We start from the raw sequence: 27,820 nt of genomic DNA on the forward strand, positions 1-27,820 counted from the left end.
TAAGGGCATATATATATATATATATATTTTTTTTTTTTTTTTTTTTTTGCGGTACGCGGGCCTCTCACTGTTGTGGCCTCTCCCGTTGCGGAGCACAGGCTCCGGACGCGCAGGCTCAGCGGCCATGGCTCACGGGCCCAGCCGCTCCGCGGCATGTGGGATCTTCCCGGACCGGGGCATGAACCCGTGTCCCCTGCACCGGCAGGCAGACTCTCAACCACTGCGCCACCAGGGAAGCCCAAGGGCACATATATATTTATCTGGGGATAGAGTTTATAAGTTTTATCATATTCTCAAAGGCATCCTATAACCCTGAAAAATATTTAAAAATCTACTCTAACCAAAGTTACTTTATTTCAAAAATCAGAACATTCTCTAACACTATATACAAAAATAAACTCGAAATGGATTAAAGACCTAAATGTAAGACTGGATACTATAAAACTTCGAGAGGAAAACATAGAACACTCTTTGACATAAATTATAGCAATAGTTTGGGGGGTCTACTCCTAAAACAAAGGAAATAAAGGCCAAAAAAGGGGGGACCTATTTAAACGTAAAAGCTTTTACACAACAAAGGTAATCGTCAACAAAAGGAAAAGATAACCTACAGAATGGGAGGAAATATTTGCAAATGATATGACCAATGAGGGGTTAATATCCAACACATATAAACAGCTCATACAACTCAACACCAAAAAACAAGCAGCCCAATTAAAAAATGGGCAGAAGAACCGAATAGACATTTTTCCAAAAAAGACATACAAATGGCCAATAGACACATGAAAAGATGCTCAACATCACTAATCATCAGGGAAATGCAAATCAAAACCCCAATGAGATATCACCTCACACCTGTCAGAATGGCCATCATCAAAAAGGATACAAATAACAAATGTTGGCAAAGATGTGGAGAAAAGGGAACCCTCCTACACTGTGGGTGGGAATGTAAATTGGCGCACCCACTGTGGAGAACAGTGTGGAGGTTTCTCGAAAAACTAAAAATAGAACTACCATATGACCCGACAATTCCACTCCTGGGAATATATCCAAAAACCCAAAAACACTAATTTGAAAAGATACATGCAACCCAATGATCATAGCAGCATTATTTACAATTGCCAAGATATGTGAGCAACCTAGTGTCCATCAACAGATGAATGGATATAGAAGATGTGAGAGAGATATGTATATCACATACTATATATTATATATATATAAAACACACACACACACAATGGAATACTACTCAGCCATAAAAAAGAATGAAAATTTGCCATTTGCAGCAACATGGATGGAATTGGAGGGCATTATGCTAAGTGAAACAAGTCAGACAGAGAAAGACAAATACTATACGGTATCACTCATATGTGGAATCTAAAAAATATTGATACAACAAACTAGTGAATATAACAAAAAGAACCACACTCACAGATATAGAGAACAAACTAGTGGTTACCAGTGGGGGGGGAGGGGCAACATGGGGTAGGGCATTAAGAGGTATAAACTATTAGGTATAAAATAAGCTACAAGGATATATTGTACAACATGTATAATATAACCAATATTTTATAATAACTATAAATGGAGTATAACCTTTGAAAACTGTGAATCACTATAGTGTACACCTGTAACTTATAATAAAAAATTAACCTCAAAGTGTTTTTAAAGTATCCTATCATATGCAAAAAGACACGGGGATCAACTTTTTGATGTCTCAATTTTTTTGTCTTCCACAATATTACTACTGTAAAAAATGTTGGACAGCACAGGCTGTTAGTTAGGTGCTGCTAACATTACTGAGTTCCACCGATGAAATTCCAGAAAGACTGACACATTTCCTAACATTTTTTTCCCCAATAAAATACTCAAATTCTGAAATTGGTAATGCTTTTATGAATGGTGCTGCAACTATAGAAACTTGATATAATCACTTTTTTAAAAGTTATTAGTTCTTTTAACCTAGACATCTAAAAAGCACTATAAAAAATTAGCAACTGACTCCATTCTACAATCAAGAATGTCAAAATTATAAACTTTACAAAAGGGCTTTATTAAGCAAATCAAGCATATCAGCTGACACTGTAACTTCTGTTAGTGGATACATCTAGGTCAATCAGAAAACAATTACGCCTGAAATATATAAGGGGTTGAAAAGGTTTTGTTTGTTTGTCTTGGCTTAAGCTACCTTTTATTTGATTCATTCTCCTTATTTTTGCTTATAGAGGCAAAGGATCTTTAGCCTATTTGTGCCTACCTTTAATAATAGATCATTAAAAGACACTGCTGAGGTTACTGTTTTCATTACTTTCAGTGTTGAAATAGGAGTTCTACTTAGCAATCTGTTTCAAGGACAAAGATATTTAGTAACTACACTGTTCTGAACGTCAAACAAGACAAGGCAAAACCCTGCAATAAGAGCGCAGTGAATTTTCCAGTTGGGTTTCTGCATCACTGGTGCTGGGTCTTGCTCTTGGTTAAGTGGCAACTATTCTTTTGAGATAAGATGCTATCACTCTCAGGAGTGTACTGACATTTTACTGAGGGACTCCGGAAGACTAAATCCTTATAACCCAGAGGAATAATTCTCTGCAGATAAATTTCAGAAATCGTAAGAAGTTTAGGCAGAGAATCGCTTAGGGACAGCAAGCCCTACCATGCATCTTTCCACAAGCCTTACCACTTAGTCGCCTGCCTGTTCCTACAGCTGGCCCTGAGATATTAACCTACAAACACAGATTTGCATTTTAAAGGAACAAATTAGGCAACGGTAAAGTTTACAAAGTTTGTTTAAGTAAAAACGTCTTGTTAATGACTACAATATTTTCAAGAGGTCCGGTGGACACTTGTCGTTCTTCCCTAACACTATACTTTCGGATGCTAGCCCCTCTTCTGTATGCCCCTTTCTCCCTCCTCCAATCCCTGCCTCCAAAAGTCTTCACACAGTTTCCCACCTATTTTCAGGCACCTAAACCTCACATGACATCTGCTTCCAAAGCCTTCCTGATCCCTCCAGCTAACATAATACCTCCTCTAAATTGCTGTAACATTTCCCTTTCATCTCTTTTGATATGAAAACGTTTCTCTTGTTAGTAGAATAGTAGTGGTAAGTAAATCAATTTTAAAATCAGAAAAGCCTGGTTTTAAGACCCAGTTCTGCACAGTAACGCACTGTCTGACCTTGCTCGAGCAAGTGACTTAAGCACTCCGGGCCTCTGTTTCCCCATCTGTAAACTGACAACAGTGACAGAAACTCCCTCAAATGGGTTAAATAAGAGAATTAAAAGACGTAGGTTAAGTGCCCACCAGAGAATAAATTCTCTATTCTTTCTGCTACTGCACCCAAATAAGGAGATTTTGCGCTCTGTTTTATATAAGGGTTGGTTAGCCCAGTGTGAAGGGGGGAATGGGGATGCCAGCAACAGGGACCAGTAAAAAGGGACCAAGGTGTAAGCTAGTTGGCTGGGCTGGAAACAGGGTGGCACAGAGGAGTGAAACGAGATGCAGCTGGAGAGGAAAGCAGGGGCTAGACCACCAAAAAACTCTTGTGGTAAACTTAAGGGGTTTGAACTTTATCACGAAGGATACAGGAAACTGCTAAAGGATTTTAAGCAGAAGAGCGATATCACTTGACTGGCCAGCAGTTCATGAGGCTTTTACAGAGAAAAGTTCTTTCAAAAGGGCAATAAACTGAAGCATATTAAAACCTGTTCCCATGATAAGAAACCAACTTCTATGTATTAGCTGAATTAACCTCAGCTGGGTTGTCTTAGGGCTCGCACATTAAGAAAGCCACATGCCTTCGCCCATTAAAAAAGAGAAGCTTCCAGTGTCAAATAGGCAGAGCGTGATGCGGGAGAGTGAACTGCATGATTTATTCAAAGTTCTTTCCAATAACTTAATTATGAAAAATCAACTGCTGACTCAGTTCTCTTAGGCAGCTCAAATTGTAATACGAGGAGCAAATGAATCAGATATCCTAGGCAATACAATCAACTGGCTAGTCTTCCAATCTCCTCAGATAAAAAGGGTTATAAAGTAGAAAATTTTTTTAAATTATTTTTTTAAATAGGGTATCTGTCAACAGCAGATAGAGTGAATTGGATACATGGCAATTACCCAAGTAATTAGAGGAGTCTAAAAGTCAAATCAAATAACCAGATTATAATACCCACTAAGTGGCTTAATTATCTGATTACCTTTATAAAAGTAATCGGTTAATTCCTAAAATCCATTGCTTAGAAAACCTTTAGGCAATCTAAATTTTTTAGGGATGGAGACTTCACTCTGTTGTCAAAATCTAATCGAACAAAAATTATAAATTTCATCATCCACCTACATGGGGAAAAAAATAAGCCATTCAGAAGGAATAAAAATGTACAAGAAAAATAAGACGCTGAAGCAGTAAAAAAAAAAAGGCAGTTTACATAATATACCATAAAGCAAGAAAAGATACAATTTGTTAAGTGTTTTACATATATTATGTTTTTCAATCCTTACAACCAGCTTATGACATAGATCCTATAACCCCATTTTACAGATACAGATTGTGAAACTTAGAATTTAAATAACAAAGCTCATTTAGCTAATTATGTGGCTGACACTATCAGAATCTTGAAGAGTTCTTCTTTCTCAAAAATTTCAGCACTCTATTTCCATCATATCTAATCCAGATGAACATTTGGAGAATGTTAGAGAAGATAAAACCCTTGGCATTCATTTAATTCCTTATTTTACCAAAGAGGAAATTGGCCCCAAAGAGATTAACTGACTTGTTCAAGGTCACACAGAACTAAAACTAAAAACCGAATCTCCTTTCCATATTTCACTAAACCTCACTGCAATATTTTTGTTAAACTAAACTCAGATAGATGTGTTGGCACACTGCACTTAATTAAACCTAAACCAACTAAAATCTAAGTATTTTTCCAACAAGAGGTGAACTGTCCAAATCTCACCACTGAGGATGGACTAGAACAGTTTTGGCTCAGATACTTGTCAAGTGGCCATTAAAAGGGATTGGATTCCAAGAATTCAATATTAGGGGGCAGGAATTTCTATTCAAGAACAGGCCAGAACGCCAAGCATCAGCAAGGCAAGCCAAGAGACGGCCAGTTAGGGAGGTCGGATGTTCAAACACCTGAGTGACTAAGTACAAACACAAAGTCTAAAGGGCCACGGACAGGTTCAAGGTCCCAGAGACAGGATCAGAGCAAAAGCAAATTAGAAATGAGAGGTGGGGTGGCTGACTTTCCAGGTGGGTGCTTGCACAACCCTGTCCCAGGGTGCAGCAGATGTGGTCCTGGAGTGGCTTTGGGGGGCTGGGGAAAAGGGGCAGACTGAGCACCTAGAAAAGGAGCAGACTGAAGCGGTGCTCTCTGAGGAGGGTTCTCAGCTATACAAAAGCAGTCTCATTTACAGGAAGGACCAGCTTCTGAACAAGTGATTACACAAAAATCCATATTTACAGTTTACAGTATAAATAATTGAAGGGAGGTGAACAGTCCTGTTTATTCAATATTTTAACATTATCCAGTTTTAAAAGAAGAAAACTAGGACACAGGGAGTGTGGCTTTTCACTTCAAGTTACAAAGCCCATTACTACAAAAAATATACAAAGCTAGACCTTCTAAGTCTACCACTTTTACATTTATTGGCCATCCTGATAGACTAAAACCTGAAACCATCTTCCTTGAAGCTATACATGAATTTCTACAAAATGCGTACAGACTGCAGAAATACTTCTAAGTCCCCTACCCCAGTTGACAAAGGCTTCTGCCAAACCACCAGCAGTTTATCATCTTGAGATGCTGAGGACCAAGCATCATATAAAACTACAGCCACTATGCTTAATGCTTTTAATCCTTATTTCACATTATGTGCTCAAATTCATTTTAATAATAAACACACACACACACACAATTTTATGTAATAAAGACAGCTTACCTTTAAATCACTTCCTGGTAATGTACCTACTCCATCCTTCCAATCCATAACACTGAATACATCAAACTCTTGACCACTTGTGCTAGAGGCAGATTCAGTCATGATTTTTTTTTAACCTGGAAAAGAAAAAAAGGGCATATCACTTAAATATTCTACATACAAATCAGTTTTTATTTTAATGGTCATTGCTTCAATTTCCCTTAATTACATAATTTTCTTGATCATAATATCCCATATCCAGAGATTTAGAAATAATTGCTTCAAACATATTTTTCCTAGTGCAATCCATGGTAAATTACAGGAGAAAATATATTAATAAAAGTTCTAGGTTAAACAAAAAGTGCCATGGTAAATTTTTGCTATTGTTAGAAGAGGAATTCACTGTTTCATAGCATATTCACTTAGAACAAAAAATCATGATGACATATGGATAGAATTCTTCACCCTCTAAGGAGTTCCCCCCACCCCAAGACATTCAAAAGAGAGTATGTGTGGCTAAAGGATAGTATCCAGTATAAAATGTTGAAAAAGAGGCCATTTAGACTTTAAAAAAGAACAAGAAAATTCAGTCCATTATTGAATGCCATCTACACTAAATTTGACAGGTAAGTCTGTTCTATCAATACAATGAATATACAGTATGATTGATTCTTTCATGAAATTGATTTATTTAACTCAGTTGAAATATCTGCCAAGTTGATGTTCTGAGAAACAGGAAAACAGTCTCAAAATGTACAGCAAACACAATTAGGCTATGTTAAGATAACCAATTTGGCTAGCTACACTGTGATACTGCTCTTAATTTTCATTTTCAAAACAAACTTTTTCGTAATCATATATCCATTGGCGGTAGGTAGTAGCGTTATTCTGAAACTGCTGTCTGTGTGGTATGGGATAAAACAAATAAATGATTATGTTGGTGTCACTGACAAGTGATCGAAGATCAATGGGTCCTAAATCTGAATGGAAGTATCTGTATAATTTCATGATGCATTTTATGTTTAAAAAATATGCATATTTTCTAGCTTTGCCCACTGACAAACTCTAGAAACAACCACCAATCAATAGTAATTAACAGCCTAGTATTCGGATTGTGGTCTCTAAATACCATTTCTCCCAGGCCTTCCCAGAGGTGGCAGGAAATGTGCAAGGTGAGCCTGGAACATCTTATCAAATAAAAAAGCAAGGAAGCTATCAAAGACAGCAGAGGTCATACCAAAGGGACTCAGAAGCAAACTTGAAGAGGCTTCTGTTGGCCAAAGTAAGGATATTAGCTGCAGTGAATTGAAACACATCAAATAAGTTTAAATCATTATGAGTTCACAACGATATTCAAAACAAACAAACCAACCAAGAACACCTCACTGATCACCTTTTGATTATACAAGGGAACCAACCATCTTATTATTTGGAAAAATAAACAAGGACTTATCCTGCCCATATTGCATGAGATCGATAAAAACCGTATCTCAGGGTAACCAAATCATTGGTGAGAAGAAGTTTCCTTTCAGAAAAAAATTCTTGCTAATAAATAGAGAAGGAATGATAGAACTGAAACATAGCCATTTGCAACCATTAAATAATGACTCTAGCAACCATCATCAATGCCTTCTAAGAATACCTACCAACCCAACACCATCTATGAAGTATTCTTGCCAGGAAAAAACTAAATCAAATCTGTTGTGATCAAGTCTATTTACAGGAAATACCAGAGACAAAGGAACATGTGAAATCACACCATTAAGACATAAGAAGCAAAACATGGATTGTACTGGGAACGCTGAGACCTTTCCAAAAGGTCCAAGAAGTCAAAATTACTTTCATGAAAATATTAACACGTTATTTGCCTTCTTCACTGTGTTGATATTGACACTGATGGTGCAAAGCAATAGTGGATAAAACTGCTGAAGCTGTGGCACCCAGCTGCAGTAGTAGTCATCTTATTCTTCAGCAGCCTGCACTCACAGTAAACAAATGTCAGATTCACTAAAAACCACCTTTGATGAAGTAAAATAATAAATTTTATTAAGTCGATATTTGAATATATATCTTTTTAATATTCTGTGATGAAACAGAAGTATGCACAAAGTGCTCGGGCATGGCAAAATACCAAGGCCGTCTCAAGGGAAAGCACTTGTGAACTGTTTGAGATGCAAGCTGAACAAGCTGCTTTTTTTTTTTTCTGGAATCCCACTTTTACCTAAAAAACGATGTTTATTCAAGTTTAGATATTTGGAAAATATTCTGTCACACTGACAGCATTCGTTACTAATGATACAATTTCAGCATTTTGGAAAACCTGTATCCACCACCATGAGCCTGACAGCTTCCCAAAAGCTATAGACGTTTCTAAGGAGATGGGTGGTGATATTCATGAATATGATTTTTTAAAAATATTTCATAATGAAATATGTCAACATTTGGAAGATCTACATAACTCAGTGAAGTGATTTTTCCAAATGACCAATGCTTACAGTTACAAAATTATGCATGGCTAAAGGATCCATTCAAAGTGCAACACAGACTGATGGATTTTCATGTGACAGAGTACAGAAAGCTCACTGATAGGATTTCAAATTGCACACTGCAACTAACCTTTAAGAAACTACCACATGTCAAGTTTTGGTGTAATATTAAAGAAGCGTGTCCATCATTAAATGAAAAACTTAAAATAATCCTCCATTTTCCAACCCCATACCAGTGTGAAGCAGATTTTCTTCATATGCGTCAACCAAAACAAAATATTGCAACAGACTGAATGAGAAGCAGGTATTAGAATCCAGCTCTCTTCTATTAAGCAGACATTAAAGAGATTTTCAAAAATGTAAAACAGTGTTACTTCTCTCACCTTTTCTTTTAAATTTTGGAAACTGTGATTATAGCTCATAAAAATTGTGCTTATACGTACTAAGGTAATCAGTTTACTATGTTATAAGTCATAATAAATAACCAATATACTTTAATTTCTAAGGCAGTAAATATTGATACATATAACACAAACAATAGCTCTTTGGGTTTTTCATTTTTTTAGAGCATAAAAGGGACTTGAGACCAAAAAGTCTGAAAGCCACTGCTATATAGGATTAAAAACTTGTTTTCGGCACACACAAAAAATTGTAAGGAATAACTAATAAACAAATGAAAGAGGAAATTTGAATTTTAGATTAAGAGACATATTAACCAATCGCAATACTGCATTTCATAGATCTTGTTTGAACACTGATTTAAATTACTTTTTTTTTAAAAAAAAAAGATTATTAGGGACTTCCCTGGTAGTCCAGTGGTTAAGGCTTCGCCTTCCAATGCAGGGTGTGTGGGTTTGATCCCTGCTTGAGGAGCTAAGATCCCACATGCCTCGGGGCCAAAAACCCAAAACATAAAACAGAAGCAATACTGTAACATATTCAATAAAGACTTTAAAAAATAGTCCACATCGGGCTTCCCTGGTGGCGCAGTGGTTAAGAATCTACCTGCCAATGCAGGGGACACGGGTTCGAGCCCTGGTCCAGGAAGATCCCACATGCCACAGAGCAACTAAGCCCGTGTGCCACAACTACTGAGCCTGTGCTCTAGAGCCCGCGAGGCACAACTACTGAAGCCCACACGTCTAGAGCCTGTGCTCTGAAACAAGAGAAGACACCACAGTGAGAAGCCCGCGCACTGCAATGAAGAGCAGCCCCCGCTCACCGCAACTAGAGAAAGCCCATGCGCAGCAACGAAGACCCAACGCAGCCAAAAATAAAAATAAAGAAAGAAAATAAAGAAAAGTTCTTAAAAAATGGTCCACATCAAAAAATCTTTTAAAAAAAAAAAGAAAAAAGATGATTTGACAGGAGGAGAAATATGAATACCAACTATTTGATGATATTAGAGAAATACCATTGCTTTTTTTTGAGGGATGATGATGATACATACTTTAAAGAGAGGAGGTCTTCCTTGTATTTTAGAGATACAAGCTGAAATTGTGAAATGAAGTGATATAAGGTGAGGAAGTTGTTACAAATTAATTAAGGGGTAAAATGGTGAAATAAGACGGGCAACATGTTGGAACTGTGAAGATAAAGACGAGTGAAGGGTCCAGGGTGGTTATTACACTACATTCCACATTTTAAATAGTCAATAGGAAAAAAACAAAACAAAACCCTGTGTTTCTTTGAATTATAGCTATCTTCTGTTGGAGTTTACTAGATGCTTCAATATTCTTTCTTCCTTTATCATTAAGACTTAATCCTCAAAACAGGAAATAGGTTGTAAAGGCCTGAGGAAGAATTAATCTAAGAAATAGTAAAAATATGAAATAAATTAAGACTCATACTGAAGTCCTCTATGACTCCTACCTCACTAGATACATAAAGATCAGCAACAAACCTGACTTTCTAAGGTAGGAGTGGCAGCTTTTCCTGATAGATAGTAGAGTGACAGAATAATTTTCCCCCTGGTGGATAAACCAGGTAAAACCTGAGTGATCCTTTAATAAGAAAATTTTTTCATTTATTAATTCAATCACATCTCCTTCCAGAAAAGCATTCAAAACATCAGAAAACTTAGACAAACTATTTCATTTATTTATTTCTCACAGAAAGATGGGTTCTATCATCCCTCTAGTCGACACTGAAAAAAGTGCAGAGTTCAGTAACTCACCCGAAACCACACTTGGTGGCATACCCAGGATTTTACCCCAGGTCAGTCTGATTCCAACCCTGGGCTTTTTTCTCAACCACAGTCTTGTGCTGTCTCAAAGTCTTACCCCCTCTGAGAATCTGGCTACGCCTACTTTTCCCCATTTTACTCCTTGGAACACAGCAAGTCCAGAAAGCAGTTTACTAGGTCCAAAGTTCTCGATTTATGTAGATCAGTACAACATGTATCCTTTTTAGTAAAGTGCCATCGAATATACGCTTATTAACAAAATGTCATTGAGACACATATTCAACACAAACAGATTTTTGGTCTTTTCCTACCTAAAAACCATAAATGTATGAAACTTACAAGAGCAAAAATGCTGTCTGTGACCAGGAGGAGGAATAGAAAATCGGGGTAATCTAAAAGCTATCACTGTACAAAAGCTGCAGTAAATGTTTATTACATCTTTTAGGAAATAATTAGAATATGCTTTTGCTATACAAAACACTGGTAATGTTACATAGTATACTCTGCCTGCAAGCACATATCTAAAATTTATAAAAATTGTTTCCATCCATTGTTTCATTCTAAGGCTTGTGGACATTTTGTATAAAATATTATAGCATAAAAATATTCACTACATTGTCTTTTCCTTTATGCAATTTTGAAGCCACTGGCTACTTTCACTATTGCATGAAGTCTGAACAGCTACAACGGATTAGGCATTTTCCCACCATCTCCTCATCAGGTAGAACAACCAGCAACCAATATTATTTGAACAGAAGCTGGTTTTATGACACCCTAAGTCGTCCTCCTTTTTCATCTTCTGTAAGTGTGTGCACTTGTATACAAACATACAAAGGCTTTTCACTTCAACAAATTGTGCTTCTAAGAGTTAAGCATTTTTTTTTTTTTTAGTACTTAGAAATGCTATGCTTTATATTTTCTTTAAATTTCACCTGGTACTGTTCCATCATCCCACGTGTAACCTGTATTCCACGGGCCTGAAAACCAGGTAGATAACGGTCACTCACAATACAAGCCACGAACAGTATTTCTCACTTGCAGAAAATCATAACCCAAATCTCTTGTTAATGCTGCTGAGGTTTCCTAAGGAAGTATCTTAAATATGTACCATGATGGGTCCTCTGTGTTATTAGCCAAGATCTACCACTTTCCTCCTAACCTCTTCTAAATGCTAATGGTCTCCAGCCACTGCTGATGTCAAAAGGGACAGCTTTCGAGATCAGATATCCAGCAACTGCATCCATGCAGCTTCTGATTCCCACTCACCTATGCTAAGGCTGACAATGGCTAATATCAAGGGTACTGACACCCAATGTGCTCCCACCAATGCCCATTGTGGATGCCTCATCAAGGAGCTGATAATTTTACTGAAGGTGAAGACCATTACTGTTGGCACCAATGCAAATGTATTATACTCCCAAAGTCCCTCTTTTGTGAAACAGTTCACTTTAGCTTTTACTCATGTTTATTACAATTTCCTCGCCCTAAGAATTCAGCAAAAGGGTTGGAGGACAGACTAAATGACATTTTAACACTGTCATCAGAATTACCTCTTCTCTCTCTCCTGCACCGCTCCTTGTCTCTAAACCAAAGCTGTGCAACTTGACTCTCCCTGGGAATCATGTATCGAATGGATGCACTTCCTCCATCTCTCATGCAAAGAAATCTCTGGAAGCCCTAGCCTACCATGTACCACTAGTAATCTAGAAACATTAGGTGGTGATGAAATTAGTTAACACCTTACATTTAAAAATCCTATGTTATAAGAATATGGAGATGCAAGCCCTCTCATATACCGATGGTGGCACTACTGATTGAACCAACCTCCACGGAGATCAATTTTCAAGAACTATCCTCCAATTCAGCCCTTCTACCTCTAGAAATTTATCCTATAGATACTTACATGTATAAAAAATGTAAAAGGTGATTCATGGACTATAGCACAGTTTGTAATTTTAGAAAACTGGAAACAACCTGACCGTCCATCAGTAAAGGACAGTTGTGGTACAGCCATATACAATGGTTAAAAAACAATGAGGGGGACCTCACTGGTGGCGCAGTGGTTAAGAATCTGCCTGCCAATGTAGGGGACACGGGTTCCAGCCCTGGTTCGGGAAGATCCCACAGGCCACGGAGCAACTAAGCCCATGCGCCACAACTACTGAGCCTGTGCTCTAGAGCCCGCGAGCCACAACTACTGAGGCCGCGCGCCACAACTACTGAAGCCCGTGCACCTAGAGCCCATGCTCCGCAACAAGGGAAGCCACCGCAATGAGAAGCCTGTGCACTACAACAAAGAGTAGCCCCCGCTCGCCGCCATTAGAGAAAGCCCGCGCGCAGCAACAAAGACCCAACACAGCCATAAATAAAAAAACAAAAACCAAAAAAACCCCCAAAGAACAATGAGGAAACTCTTCACGTTCTGATATAGATAGAGCTCTAAGATACTATTAATACTAAAATTTTATGCAAGGTATAAAAACTGTGTGCTACCATTCGTGTAAAACAAATGGGGTATATATAAATACGCGTATTGCTTATATATGCATAGCCTATCTTTGGCAGGATTTGTCAGAAGCTGGTAACACTGGCTGCATCCAGGAAGGAGCAACGACTGACTGAAAGACAACCAAGGGAGGGAACCTTCTCTCTGTGTAGTGTACCCTTTAGTACCTGTTGAATGTTTAAGCGTGTGGGGTTTTTCGAAGAAAAAAAGTTACATTAAAAAAAAATGTTTTAAAATCCTGTTTCATATTTATTTAAAGTACTCCATGTTTTGAAAGGCACGTCTTCTTATGAAAAATACTTAGCTTGTTACTGATGCCAACAAATGAAGCTATAGACTAGAAGGTGCTAGGAAAATCAACTTCCCCAAAGCTCTTGGGTAATTTAACTAGTAGGTATTTAACTATATATGCAAATGTATCAGCTCCACAGATGGGTGAAAAGAGAAAGGGTCGGGTTCACTTCTCCACAATTGAGGTATCAAAAACATACAGTAGAACCTTGGCATTCACAGACTACTTATGGTTTCTACCATTCCTGAGTGACAGCTGAAGTTCCCATGACATTTACTAATTTGCCATTTTGCAGAGACATGATTCTGAATAACACTCCATAAACTGAGAGTCCCGGCCAAGGTCCAGGTGTGCTCTGAGTCACAGTGCTTTGTCTGAGTGCTATGACCACTGTAAATAAAGTGATAAAAACTTTGTTTCTTGTTAAGAAATGAAACAAAAGCAAGTGCTAGTTGATTCTAGTGTTGATGACAGAACGAGGAGAATACGGAAATGTTTATGAAAGTGATACGTCCCAGCCACAAAACAGAAGTTTCGGATAAATCAAAGGCTGAAATGTCAAATGCAATGATGACTCAGACACACTATGTGAACAAAACTACCAAATGCTCCAAAAGGAAATAAGCAGAAAAGATGTGTGAATTTGTTTCAACAAGTGCTCTCGACAGTACAAAATTTGCTCATCAAGTGAGATAAGTATTTAAGGTCTAGAGAGATCATTTACATTTTTCAGTTATACTTTAGTAATTTGAAGGGAGGAATTACATGCTGCAATGATTTTTTTCAGGTTGAGGCTTGGCGATGGTCTTGGGCTGTATCCCTCACAAATGTCAAGAATCTACTGTATCTTATTTTGACTGGAGATAAACAGAGTCCTTCACAATCCTCCCTTCATATGATTCCTTCCCTCACATCTACCAGGAGAGGATAAAATGGTGGCTCAGAGTGGGAGCAGAGACTCCCCCAGGGCTGCACTTCTACAGCGAGTTCAAGGTGAAGAGGCCGCCTGGGGCTGTGATGGAGAGAACGGTCCCCTGAAAGATAAGCAACCCAATCTAGTACGTCCCAACATAAAGTGAGAGAGTGGGCCTTGCCTATAAACCAAAAGTCTGGATCTGCAGATAAGGTGAGAATTAAAGATTACTAAAGAAAGTGTACTAACTGTAGCCTGGCCATGCCTGCTCAAACTATTGTTTTCAAAATATTACAGTATTTAAAAGAACGGCTAGTTACTGTTCACTAAGACCAGTTAAATAGTTTTAATAATTTTACGTGAAGTTGCTTTTTTAGAATTCCATTTTACAGCTTTACAGTTAACAGATGCATTTTTCAAAAATAAGTTACAGAGGTGACAAGGCCAAGAGCTGGTAGTAGTTGTAAAACGGGGGTAGACATGACCTCAGAAGCAGCATCTGAGAATCAGATTTAAATTCTGTCATTCAGAGAGATGCCGGGGCTGAGATCTCAGCGCCTGGTGTCAACGGACTAAACTCATCAGTCTGGGGTTCAAGAGGGCAATGTTATCTTTTGTGAAGTGTAAGTCAGGAATGTTAACCCTAAAACCATGATCACGAAAGAAACAAGTGAGAGCTATGCAGAAGAGTAAGACGGCAATAAGTCAGCCTCCACTGTGGGGATCCAACGCCTTGTTGCTTTGATGCCCATATTAATACCATCAACTGAAGCTGGCTTTTGGTGTACTTTGTAGAAATCATCGATCGCTAACCAAACGCTGTCTCTGGCACATTGTGACGTTCTCAAAAACGTCCTAAGCATCGTCTTCGGTAATATCATCAAGAAGGCCTCTGCCCACTGCTAAACACGCTATTAAAGTGGCGTATAAAACTGTTTTGGGCCTCCGCATCCCCACTCACCCTGCCCCTGGTCATCCTTTCATAGACAGATGCAAATCACACACGTCATGCATCATCCTCAAAACCTGCCACGCTCTCTCAAGTTCCTCTTTCCATCCCTCTCCCTTTCCTAAACAAACCACAGCCTTCCTTTCCTCCCTTCAACTCACTTTCCAAAGATTAACAACTACCTATTCTGTGACATAAGACCAACTAATCCCTTGAAGCCTCAATTTCCCCACCTGTAAAATGTGGCAAATAATAGAACTTTTCTTCTTTGGGCAGTGGTGAGGATTACATGAGAGAAGCCAGGTAATACCTCAGCACGGTGCCTATCCCATAGTAAGCAGCCAATAAAATCTAAACTTTCTGCTCTAATTACCTGGTTTAACAATTATTTGCGCTCATGAGAGTCTCTCTGTGATCTCAAAAAATTAGGCAGTGGCTTTTTTTTTCCCCTTTCCCTTCATTTTATTTCAAAGGCATCTCTTATAGTAAGCCACCTGTATTCAAAGCTCCATCAGAAGATGTCAAGATCACTACATAAAAGTACATGTTTCATTGTTAATAATAATAATACCTATATTTACATGGCTCCAGAAATGACTAGCTTTCTTCATAGAACAATACCTCTGAAGTAATGGAGAAGGATTCGTTGTGTGGGCAGGGAGTCGGGCCCAAAGGCCAGGCTCTCTTGGCCACCATGCTGGGCTGGCACCACACTGTACACCAGGCTAAGGCACGTAAACAGGACGAGATGAAAGGCTAGGGCCACACTCCTCAAAGTCTGCCCCTCAAAACTTTTAGACCATTTCTGCACGTCCCGTGATAAAAGTTTTGTGGTGAGGGAGATGTGTAACCCCCCCGGGGTCTTTAGGAGACGGATGGCGCACGTCAGCAGCAGCGCGGCAATCTGTGTAGTGCTGTCTGAGCCCAAGTTTCCCACAGTCACTTAGCCTTGTGGCTCTGTTATCACAGTATAGCGAGGTCCATGGAATCCCCTTTTCGGAAGATGCTGAGTTACAGAAAATAAATTCAAGAAACAACATGAGAGCAGGCAGTATTTTACAGGGTAGAATTTATTCATCTTCAGGTTAGAGTCAACTACAGAGGTGCTACCTCCTGGCTGAGCTCGCCATCTGCATCCATGTGTTGAGATTTGTAGTGTCTAACACCGGGGAATGCCCTCAGGACCTAGAGTCCAGGCTGGAGAAAGTGATCCTGAGAAAGGCAAAACCTCTGCCTCCTAAGGTCTATCTATGGTTTTCTGATTTATTCTCTAATGGCCTCCTATGTACTTTCATGACACCAGAGAGGTACACAGCCTGTAACGGGGGAACCCACATACCCACAAGTACATGGCCATGTAGGGGTAGTCACACAAAGCCAATAAGCCTAACCCATTCCAGAGACACAAACATACTGGAGCCGGAGGGTTTCTTCTATGCTTTGCCATTTTAAAGGCTCTTACCAATACTAGACTAGTTGACCCTCACAGCTACCTTTTAAGATGGCCAAGAATTCTTAGCCTCATTTTACAGATAAGAAAAGATCACCCAACCAATAAACAGACTTTTACCTCCCAAGACAGTGCCCCTCAAACTATACCATACTGCCCAACACATTGTATTTTAGTCAATAAAGAAGCCAGTCTAATGTAAAGGTGAAAAGCACAGCAGCCAGAGTGCCTGGGTTGAATCCTGGCTTCACAGTTTACTAGCTGTATAATCTTGGGCAGGGTACCCAACCTCTCTTGAGCCTCAGCTCCTTCATCTAAAAAAATGAAATAGAAATATCTACTTCATATGGATTAAAAAATGTTTTAATCATGCATGTTAAAGTGGTTTGTACTTTTTGGACACTCAGTCCACAACAGCTACGGCTATTTTGAAGAAAAGAAACAAGCTGCTCTTCAGTGTCCACATTCCCTCCAAACATGGGTTTACCAGATGTCTGAAGTATCCCAGGGCAGAGGAGTTGATAACTCTGCAAAAGCCAATACCTTTGCACCACAAAGTCCTATTTGATTTCTTAAGAGTCCAGGGGTGAAGGTGGAGAAAAGTGGAAGTTAAGAACTGTGGTAGGATTCTGGGATTTCATGGACAAATAAAATTTCAAAATGAATTTGGGAAGCTGATGAAAGGTCAATAAGTATTAGTTTTCCCAAGCTCTTATAAAGAACATGTTAACAAGGAGAAAAGTATGAAAGACATAATCTCTGAACAGCGACCCAAGACTAAGCCACTGGCAACCTTACTGTGACATTTCTGCTGAGGAGGCATAAAAGCTTCCTTGCATACCAACTGTGGTTCCAGGACCTGCTTTCAAGAAAGCTAGTGCAGAGGCCAACAGAAAGCACCGTAAGAGATGGCAGCAAGAGGCCAGGAGGAAAAAGAGTGATGAACGCTATGGATCCTCTCCAAAGGGGACTCAAATGACTACAGTGAGTCTTTCTCTGTACAAGTACTGGAATATGTGTACGTAAGATGCCAGGAGAAGAGGGGCTGGAAAGGCAGAATCTATACCCCAATTATAATACTTATTACATCATATCATGATCATTTACTTACAGGAGGTTTTGGAGGAAAGAAAACTGGATTTCTTCATTTCGCTATCCCATGTGATTATCCACAGTAGGAATCAATAAAAATTTATCAGATGAATGAATAAAACAGAAGGGGAAAATATAAGACTAGTTGTGGGCAGGCACTGGGGAGAGAGGAAATCAGGAAACGATCTTCATTTGTCCATCTATCTCTTATTCTCCAGTGAAAATTCTAACTAACAACGAGGCTGCTAAGTATTTATTTACCTCTTTGGCAGAAGGATAACATTCCTGCTCCAAGAAACCTTCCTTATTTAAGTGTCAGTGAAGAATACATGAAAAGAAGTTAAATTCAAACCTCTTAAACAGGCTTACTCAATAAGGATAAGAGAAAAATCTAAATTCACACCTGAAGCATCTCTCAACAAACACATTTTGCTACAAAGAAAAAATTTCCTTTCAAATCAAGCATGACAGATACCAGCTTTGATATTCTACTCACCCTGACTGGCAAGAACTCTGAATCGCACACATACTGGAACTGAGATCTGTTGAGGAGAGATGTGAAATTTTGCCCTGAGGGCCCAAGTTCATAGATTTTTAGGCAGGTAAAACTCTAGATCATTTCAATGTGAGAACTGAAATCTTGGTAGCATCAAGAACAAATCCTTGAGAATCTGGGTCTCCTGTCCATATATATGCGTATATAGTAGATGCCTTCCTTTAAATATGAAATCAGTTATTAGGACAGTCCTTCTTATTGATACTTTTTCAGAAACACACCCCCACCACCAGTAGTTATCTACTGGTCATGTTTTAATGAAAATGTCCCTAGTTATAACGTATTGATGGTTTCTCTGATTTGCTACCTTTTCTGCCACGGAGATTACATGCAAAGGGGTAGTCACTGAAGGCAACCTTTACGAAATCTCAACTTCCTGCCCTTCCGTTTGTTACTGTAAGAAGGATGAATTATTTGAGAGTCTGTGGCCTAACCTACTTACTTCCTCTGAAGGAGGAACAGAAAATTAAAAATGCCTTTCAAGAAAAAAAAATGTACATAGAAAATGAAATCACAAACTGACATTAACAGTCTTACAGCGTATTTAATACACTCTCTTCAAATGCTTTTATTTGAAGTTCATTTTCAGTGTACAGACTATATCTCAATTTGAGGCAAAAATATCCTGAAAAGTGCTAGCACGTCATCAACATATTACACTAGTAGCGTAATAATAGAAATTTTACACCCATTAGAGGGATTCAGGGGAATAAAAAGAGCAAGAACCTGTCTCACACAGATATTTCCCTGCTTATGCAAAATATGCATGAACTTAAATTAAAAAAGAAAACTAAAAGTAGTATCTTGTTCTTTTTTCTTATTTCACTTCGTAATTTTTTAAATGCTAAAAGCAGTATCTGTTTTCTTATTCTGCTTCATATTTTTATAGAACATAGAGCTAGAATTAAAAGATTTACACTTGATTTCTCTTTTGTATATGATAAATTAGATTTGACCAGATTTTATTTCTGTCACAGAAGTCATGTCTACAGGGCTTACCCTGATAACCATTTGTAGCTAAACTCCGTATCAATAGATTGAACAGCTAGGCCTCCAATCTGCCAAATAAGACCACAAACCAATGGGGTGAAATTATCTAAGACCATTTAACAACCAGACCAGGGATTTCAATTCACAGTTCAGGGTTCAAGCAGTGTTAACAGATGGGAGAAAAATAATCAACTGATTTTGGTGCCTGAACCATCCTACTAAAAGTGTTTCAGGAACTGAACTGGTTTAATTCTATAAAATTTCACATAACATAAAGCTGTAGTCCAATCTTGAAAAGGCCTGGCACACAGCAGGTACTCAAAAAAATGTACTGGATGACAGTGTTTCAACAAAGGAGAAACAGGCTGTACACCTGAAACTAACACAACATTGTAAATCAACTATACCCCAATACAAATGTAAAAAACAAAACGAAAACAAAGGAGAAACAGCCCATCACCCTATAATCAATGCCTGCAGGAGCATCCTTCTAAGTCAGACAAAAGCTCTGCTTGATGGACCACGACTCAGATGATAGAAATATTATATGACTCCCACTGTAATCCAGAACCGCCCAATGAATCAAAAGCTCTTCACTTCATTTTGTAAATGGGCCTACTCTTCTGGTTAAAGAGTATAATGTCAGTAGTTATCGTATTTTGGTGAATATATTCTTAGTCATATTCCCTGTTATCTTTATTAAACTTTGATCCTAACACTACATTCCTCCCTACCCCCAGCTTCTCACCACCATTATCTCTATCCCTCATTTTAATTTTCTTCTTTTATAATCACAATAAATTCCATCATGTTTTGAGTTCACAAAATGGTAAATTTAGGTCCCAATCTTTTGATGGATGATTGATTGATTTACACTTTTTGATAACACACCCTACTGCCTTATCAGGTCTCTTCCTATACAGAACAAGTGAAATCTTATTTATATATAAGCCTAATAATTCCCAAAACTAATCTGAGTAATGTTTTATTAACAGTTAGTGATCATTTCAAGGCCATGAACTAGACCAAGGTGTTCTTTTCAGTATAACTCAGTCTTTCCCCAACTTTTAAAAAAAGGAAAAAAAAAAGAGGAAAGTGAAGAGATAGTGTTTTCTTCCCGTAATTTTTTCTTACACCTGTTTGCTATTGCTCGTCTTAGCGAACCAACGTATAAGAGCAAATACATTAATCTGGAAATGTGCTTTCTTAGAAATATTCTAAGAATTACTATTTGGAATATTAGAAAGTTAAAGACATAACAAAACAAAAGCCAGTGTCATTTTCCCTGGTCCCGCCCCTTTCAAAGTACATGATATGAACTAAGACAAGTTACTAAGTATCTCTGAGCACCAGTTTGCTCTAAAAGAGAATTAATAATACCAAATGCTCAAGGCTAGTGAAAGTATTAGGGATAATATTCAGTGTCTAGAACAATACCTGGGCATACAGAAGGCACTCGGTAAGTTTTTGTTAGATGAATCAATGAGTGAATCAATGAATGAATATAAAATATCTAGCTTAATGCTTGACATTCAGAAGGCACTCAATACACAATTACATTGACTATATCAACACTTCACAGTGTTTTGCAGAGGACACCCTACCTTCCAGGACCCTACCTTAGGAAACACATCCAGTAGTACCACCACAGTACTTACCTCTATCTACCTTTCACTAGCACTGAACCACGGCTTTGTTTTGGTAATTACCATTGTATGTGTATAGATTATCTCCTCAACTGGATTATGAACACACTGAGGCCAAAGACTGTTGCTTTCTCTGTAGCCTCAACAAATTCATTCACTTCACCCTATTCTAAGTATTCATTATGTGAAGCACTTCCCAACGGAGACTTACACAAAATAGATACCAATAAATATTTGTGGACTGACATAAAACACTGACTTACAGAAAGACTAGTAAATAATAATAAAAAGGTTTTATTATAATACACATGTAATTCTTCTAATCACTACCCAAGTCATTAACTATGAGTCCACTTCTGAGGAAGAAACTGGAGCCACACCCAGGATCACCCAACTCTATACAAGTTCCTCTCAAAAGTCCTTGCTCTTTCCTTCAAACCACCCTGTCTCCTACAAAAGGACTTCTCTTAAAGGCTTTTTTCAATTCGACTTCATAAATCAAACTCCTGGGGTAAGCGTGTAGGGAACTCGTCAAGGGCAAAGACCTAGTCTTTCAGTGTTCAGCACTATAAGAGCTCAATAAAAATGAGTTAACCAGTAGAAACATCGCTAGAGAGATTACTCAGGTTACCCAGCCTTGGGACCCCAAAGGTACCCTTGTCCACACCACGTAAAGTAACTTCTTTTGTACGTTTCCCATCCTATTATAAACAGCTTTTGTTGATATATGTATTTCTTAGAAATACACTACCAAACAAAACAAACCAGTGGAATTTTTCAAGAACCAACCTTCAATTCCTCAGGGATGAATTAAACAGGACATGTATTTTTTCTTTCCTTCACTATTGGGTTTTTGGGTTCTTGGCATATTGATTGGATAATTTACAAGAGAAGTGAGATAAACTAAAACTTTTCAGAGTTTGTCAAGTTCAGTATCATCAAATTGAAAACAATGACAGATAGTACTTGTGGTTTTCTTTTTTCTATCTAGATAACAGTTGATTAGAATTAGAATAAAGCAGCAAAGAGGTCTAGAAAACATGGGGGTGGGGGGGAAAGCCCTACAGGTAGCTTCCCCTAAATCCAGTCATTTGCAGTACCCATTTTCTGGCCCCGAGAGTTTAAATTCTTACTACTCCAGTTACCTATTTTCTCATCCTCATTTCCCAGCAGATTCACACAACTAAACTATTAATTACAGCACATGAATTCCCCTCACACCAACCCTTCTACTTTCATCACCCTACCATTTCCACAATTTGGCATCATTTCATATTTAAAAGTATTTATTTCATCTACTCCTACCTAGCAAATGACTAGTTTGGGATAAATAAATGTCAATTCGTATTCAACACCATGTTAAAAACATGGTCCCTTCTCTCAAGGAGCCAAAGTTGTAAAAGAGAAACTACTAATTTCCTATAGAAAAGAAATATCCCCCAGAAGTATTGTGACAAGTCCATATAATATATACACCAAAAACTAATCTAATAATTTTAGCCAGGAATTAAATCACTCTGTTCGGCTCTTAAAAACCTACCTCCTGCCCTTTCCAGAAAACATGGCTAAGGTGAAATGGTAATATGACAACCATTTCAAACATCTGAATAGCTCTTCATAGCGCTCAAAACCTTATTTTATTTGATCCCTTCAACAAAGAAACCAAGGCAAGCATTGTTGCTCCACTTTTCCGGATGGGGAAATCTAGGCTGAAAGAGTTAAAGTGACTTACACAAAGTGGTACATTTAGTGGCTAAATCTGATTCCTATTCTAGTACTCTATCTACACTCACAGTGATTCCCCAAATGAAGAAAAAATAATCACTGTCTTCCACTCAGCACATCTAAACATGAAACTCACCACCCTAGGAAACACATTTCACTCTGCCTGAACTCTGCTTCTGTCTGGGTGATCTTCTTGAAGCTGTTCTTGCCCCCTTGTCTCTGCTGCATCACCTACGTGGACATCTATTTATTTTGCTAAATTATACTACTCAAGATGATCCACAAGCAGAAAATGACAATAAATTCCCTATTAACAATCATTTTTATATTGGTATTTATTCAGTTATGACATCGAGACCACATCTACCCTGGTTATAAGGTGACTCAATAAGGATTATTAGTCGTGCTAATTTATTTTGTTTTTGCCAAACAAGAATTAGTAACTCCTTTAATACCCAAGACAGAGAAGGAAAATGAAAGGCAGAAAAAGAAAGGGAAAGATCAAAAGAAAAAAGGCATACATAGTAGAAAGCACTACAGTAGCACAAATGTACTTTGATGCTCTACCCAGAGAGGGCCCCCCTTTGCCTGAGAATGACCTTTGTCCTGAAAGTAGGCCCTGGATCATTGGAGACAAACCAGCACCCTCCAAAATTACCAAAGGGATCTTTACTGGACAACAGCTGTATTCCCTGTGGTGATACGCTTAAAAGTTGACAAGTTTATGCTAACACACTGGAAACTCACTATAACCTATGATTCGATATTTGGCACAAGTCAGACCACCATTGGACTTGAGTCACAGAATATAAGTTACTTAAATATCCCCAAAGATCTTGTTGTGAATTTCACCTACAAAATTTTACCAAGTTCCAGAACCTTCCATATCACTGTGTACTTATACAACAGTTATATTAATTCACAATTGCTTTGTTCTAGTTTTCCCACTTTCTCAACTCCAAAGAATAAAACTATTTATTTTCAGCAGAAAACAGGTGCAATTGGAGCGTGAATTAAGAATCTAGCAAAAAGCCAGTCCAAAGGTTATCCAGAACAACCTCTTAACTTTTTCTAATGTTTTAATCAGAGCCTCAAGCCCACTCAGTGTCAAGACTTCCATGCATTCAAAGCGGCCCTCACAAAATGATGTTTTTCTGCCAACCTTGTTCCACACTCTCCTCCCTCATCCCCAAATGCAGCTTTTAACATTTGCAAGTATATCAAGGAATTTGTTTCAACATGCAACTCTTACCTAGTTGCAGTGAAGAAATAACTGTCTGATGGTCTTTAAGACTGTCGTCCACCCTCAAGACTTCTTCCGGAGGTCTAGCATTGATTTAAAAGGAGGACAAATAAAATCAAAATATTGTCATAAAAAAAACCCTTCAAACCTGCAACTAATATGTATAAATTTTGAATTGCTGATTTATTGCATAATTTCATACATTACCACTTGATATGTTAAAAAAAAAAAAAACTAGTTCTGGATGAGATGAACTAGATTTTATCATTTATATCATTGCCCTCCCCTAAATTCCCCCATTAAAGTCTCTCCCATTGTATGACAAGCAGATGAAAGTTACAAGGGTCATTTGGTTCAACTTCCATTTCTCTCATTGCTTTTCTTAAAACTAAAGTTACTACACAGAACACACACTGGCAAAAGAATAGATTCTATGTAAGCAAGTTTTGTCCGTATATCAAATATTTAAGCGTTTAAATCACAAACTATACAAAGCGTTCAGAAATAATGTATTTTGCAGTGAAACAAAATTACACTCTTAGCACTAAAAGGGGCCATTTATTTTATGACTATATATAACTGTATGTTTAAGAAACTAAATACTAGCCTTAAATTATATTTATTAGAGAATAAAATGATCAGCTCACATAAAAGGCACATTTCAACCAAAGGTCTTTCTCATTTTTTCGAAGTTTTAAACACAAATTGCACTTTGCATTTTTATTAACGTTCAAATGAAATTATCCGCTGTGACTCCTGATTAAAAGTAGATCAAATGTGTAGACAACGATAAATATAAAAAACAAACAAATTGCTTCTAATCCAGAGAGTGACCAATCTCAAATCCCAGAATAAAAGCAAAGTGTTTTTTCCCATAGAAGTAATGAAGAATGGAAGTTGTAGAGTCTGGGTCCTCAGATCTCATTTGCTCTCCAATGTACTAAACTTTCTATTTCTGATCAGCATCCTCTCATACAACATCTGGCTGCTCGCTCGGGTCGTCTAATTACTTCCACGTCTGAACGGACTACGTAGCTAAAAGTAAAGGCCAAAGTTTGCTCTCGGCCTTCCGAACTTAAAAAGATGCGTTTAACCACTAGAGGTCTCCCCTTGGCCAGTTTTGTACGTTCGCTATTTTGCTGCACTTGAAACTTTCCGGAGCAATGCTCTACTCGAGTCAGTGTTTTTCTAAAAACTTGCGCAAAAATCCACGCGACCGAGCTAGCCAGTACAGAGACTCTCGGGCTCCCCAAACCGATAAAGCTATTACAAACAACCCTCTAGGAAAATCAAAATTAATATTCGACGCACTCGCTCCAGCCGCTCCCCCCCCGCCCCATTCTTATTTCTCATCTCAGTTTCCCTGAACTTAAACTCAGAACAATCAAAAATCTATTTTTGTTTCGGTGCTCTCTGAAGGATCTCTAACGCATTTTTCTGGCGGTAGACCCGAGGTGGTAGAGGAGCGGGCCGAGGGATGCAGGGAGGGGGAAGGGCCGTGCTCACAGCGCCCGAGGAAGTTGCATAAGGAAAGAGACTCCGCTTTTTGGGTCCCCTCAAAAAATCGGCAGGGAGGGGGAGGAAAAGGAAGCGGGGAGGGGGGAGGTAGGAGGGAAACCGAAGCGACGTTTACCTTCGTCTCCCCGTGTAAGGGTGGGGTAACAGCCACGATCTTCGCGACCCCGGAGGGCGGCTCGTTACCCCCACCTCTCTCCGAGCGCAGACGGACAAACAGATACCCCCACCCCTCCGCGGGGAAGGCGGGGAGGAAAGTGCCCGCTTTTAAACTTTCTCTCACGGTCGCGCTTGGGCCGGGCTTTGACCAGAAAGGGTGGGGGAGACTGGAGGGCCTTTTTCTTTCAAGGTAATTAAAGTTTTACCACCAGCACAGAAGTTGCGCCCCCCTCCCCCGCTGCCAGGGCTCACAAGTTTTCCTCCCGCTCCTCCCCCCCCCCACCCGCCCCACCAGCTCGCGGGGCGCGCGGCGGATGCCTCGGCTCCTGCGCTTCCCGATCCCCACCCCCGCCGGCCTCTACTTCCCCCCGCCGGGCCGCCGCGGCGCGAGGACGGCCCGCCGGGCCCAGGACGCTAGTGTGCAAAACCCATTATCCCGGAACGGCACACGCACGCGGCGCGAGGCGGGCGGCGGCCCCGCCTCGGACCCCTCTTTGCCTCCCCAGTATAAGCACGGCGTAAACAAGTTGCAGGAAAAGCAGCCCCGCGCCTCCACCCCCCCACCCCCGCCCGCCTCCCCGGCGCGGCGGCCGCCGCCGCCCGCCGCTACCGCCGCCGCGGCCGCCGCCTCCAGACACACGCCCGCGCCCGCACCCGGGCCGGCGCGGCACGGCGCGGGGCGAATGCAGCGACGGCGCGGGCTCCCGGCCCGGCCCGCGAGCCCGCGCCCTGCGCCCTCCCCCGCGCGGACGGCCGCCGCGGGCCCGCGCCGCCTCGCTTCCCGAAGCACTTTCCTGCCTCGGGCAGAAATAAACCGGAGGGTTTATTTTTGTGCAACTTTCCCAAAATGGCGGAAATTGGAGCTGATCTATATGAAATTCTCACACAGTCGGTCGGGAAGGGGGAGGCGGCGAGGAAGAAAACGCAAACTCTCGGCCGCCGAGCCCGCCGCGGGTCCGTGAGTGTGTGCGTGCGTGTGAGTGTGCGTGTGCGCGGAGGGAGTCGGGGAGGCCTTTCCGCCGCGCGCGCACACACACACACACACACACACAGAGCACACGCCGGGGAGACGCGCCTGCACATTCAACCAGTCCATTCTCCGCAGCCCGAGCGGGTAGAAAGTGGCCCGGCCTCTTTTCCCACTGCCTCGGTCTCCCGTACTTGTACTTCTCGCGCTCGCTCGCTCGCTCTCCGGTGCGCGCCCGGCACAAAGGCCACACGGGCGGAGGGGGCCGCAGGGGCGGCGCGCGGGGCTCGCGCCTCTCGCCGCACCGATCCGCGGCCCCGGCCGCCCCCGCCGGCGCCCCCAGCCTCGGCCGCCGCGCTCGCCGCCCGGGCTGCGGCTCCGCGGCGCCCACTCGGGCACGCACCCCGGCGGAGCCCGGCGCCGCCGCGCTCCCCACCCCGCGCCCGGTGTCATGAAAGCGACCAAAGTGACAAGCTCGGGGGGCGCGGGGGAGGGGGCACACACGCATCTGGCCGCCTGCGCGCGGGCGAGAGCCCGACGCGGCCGCCTCGCCCCGGCTCCTTTCCGCACGGCCCCCCACACCCTTCCCCGTGTGCGCGCAAAGAAAAAAATACAAGTCTCTCCTCCCCCCATTTTTTCCTTTCTCTTTTCTCTCTCTTTTGTTCCTCTTTCACACTCGCACTCACTACTTCAGAGTGAGATGCCCAGAGACTCCCCCTCCAGCCGTTTCCGAGTCACTTGCCCACTTTTTTCCCCAGGATTAAGTTTTCTTCTCTTTCCCAGAGGCGCAGAGAAGTGGGGGAGAAACCCCTTCTGTCCTTTCCCCTCCCCTGATCTGTTTCACAAGACGAGGGTGCGCTTCCTTCTCTCTATAGGTCTCTTAACTTTCATCCTCACCCAGAAAAATAAATGAATGGCTTTTGCACGGACAAATCTTCAGATTAATAAGAGATTAGATCCGATCAACCGCTTCTTACCCCCAAATTTTCTCTTTTTTTTTTCTCCGTCTCACGAGTAGTCCTGACAAATGGTCCAGGGCTGCGGGCGCACTGCGCATGTGCGCGTAGAGTCAGGGCTGGGGAGAGGGGAAACTGCGCTGGTGCCGGTGCCGCCGCCGCCGCCACCGCCACCGCCGCCGCCGCCGCCGCCGCCACTGCCGGGGAAGCTCGCTCTGGCTTCCCTGTTAATGCTGCTGCGCCTTCGCCGCTGGAAAGCAGCATT

At 40.6% G+C, this 27,820-nt stretch overlaps 1 protein-coding gene across 4 annotated transcripts in view; it reads right to left on the reverse strand.

Annotated features, from left to right (window-relative positions):
- L3MBTL3 (L3MBTL histone methyl-lysine binding protein 3) overlaps positions 1–25,746 on the reverse strand; it is a 115,767-nt gene extending 90,021 nt beyond the window's left edge. For 2 of the 4 annotated variants that reach the window (XM_065889243.1, XM_065889241.1), the window contains exon 1: positions 5,947–6,048. In XM_065889243.1, coding sequence (XP_065745315.1) covers positions 5,947–6,048 — 102 coding nt within the window. Of the gene's footprint in view, positions 1–5,946; positions 6,063–23,967; positions 24,042–25,591 lie in introns of those variants that run through there. The other 2 variants (XM_065889242.1, XM_065889240.1) reach the window with 2 other exon arrangements.
- Positions 25,747–27,820: the final 2,074 nt, after the last annotated feature.

The sequence above is a fragment of the Phocoena phocoena genome, chromosome 12 (assembly GCF_963924675.1).
Source record: "Phocoena phocoena chromosome 12, mPhoPho1.1, whole genome shotgun sequence".
NCBI classification, from domain to species: domain Eukaryota; kingdom Metazoa; phylum Chordata; class Mammalia; order Artiodactyla; family Phocoenidae; genus Phocoena; species Phocoena phocoena.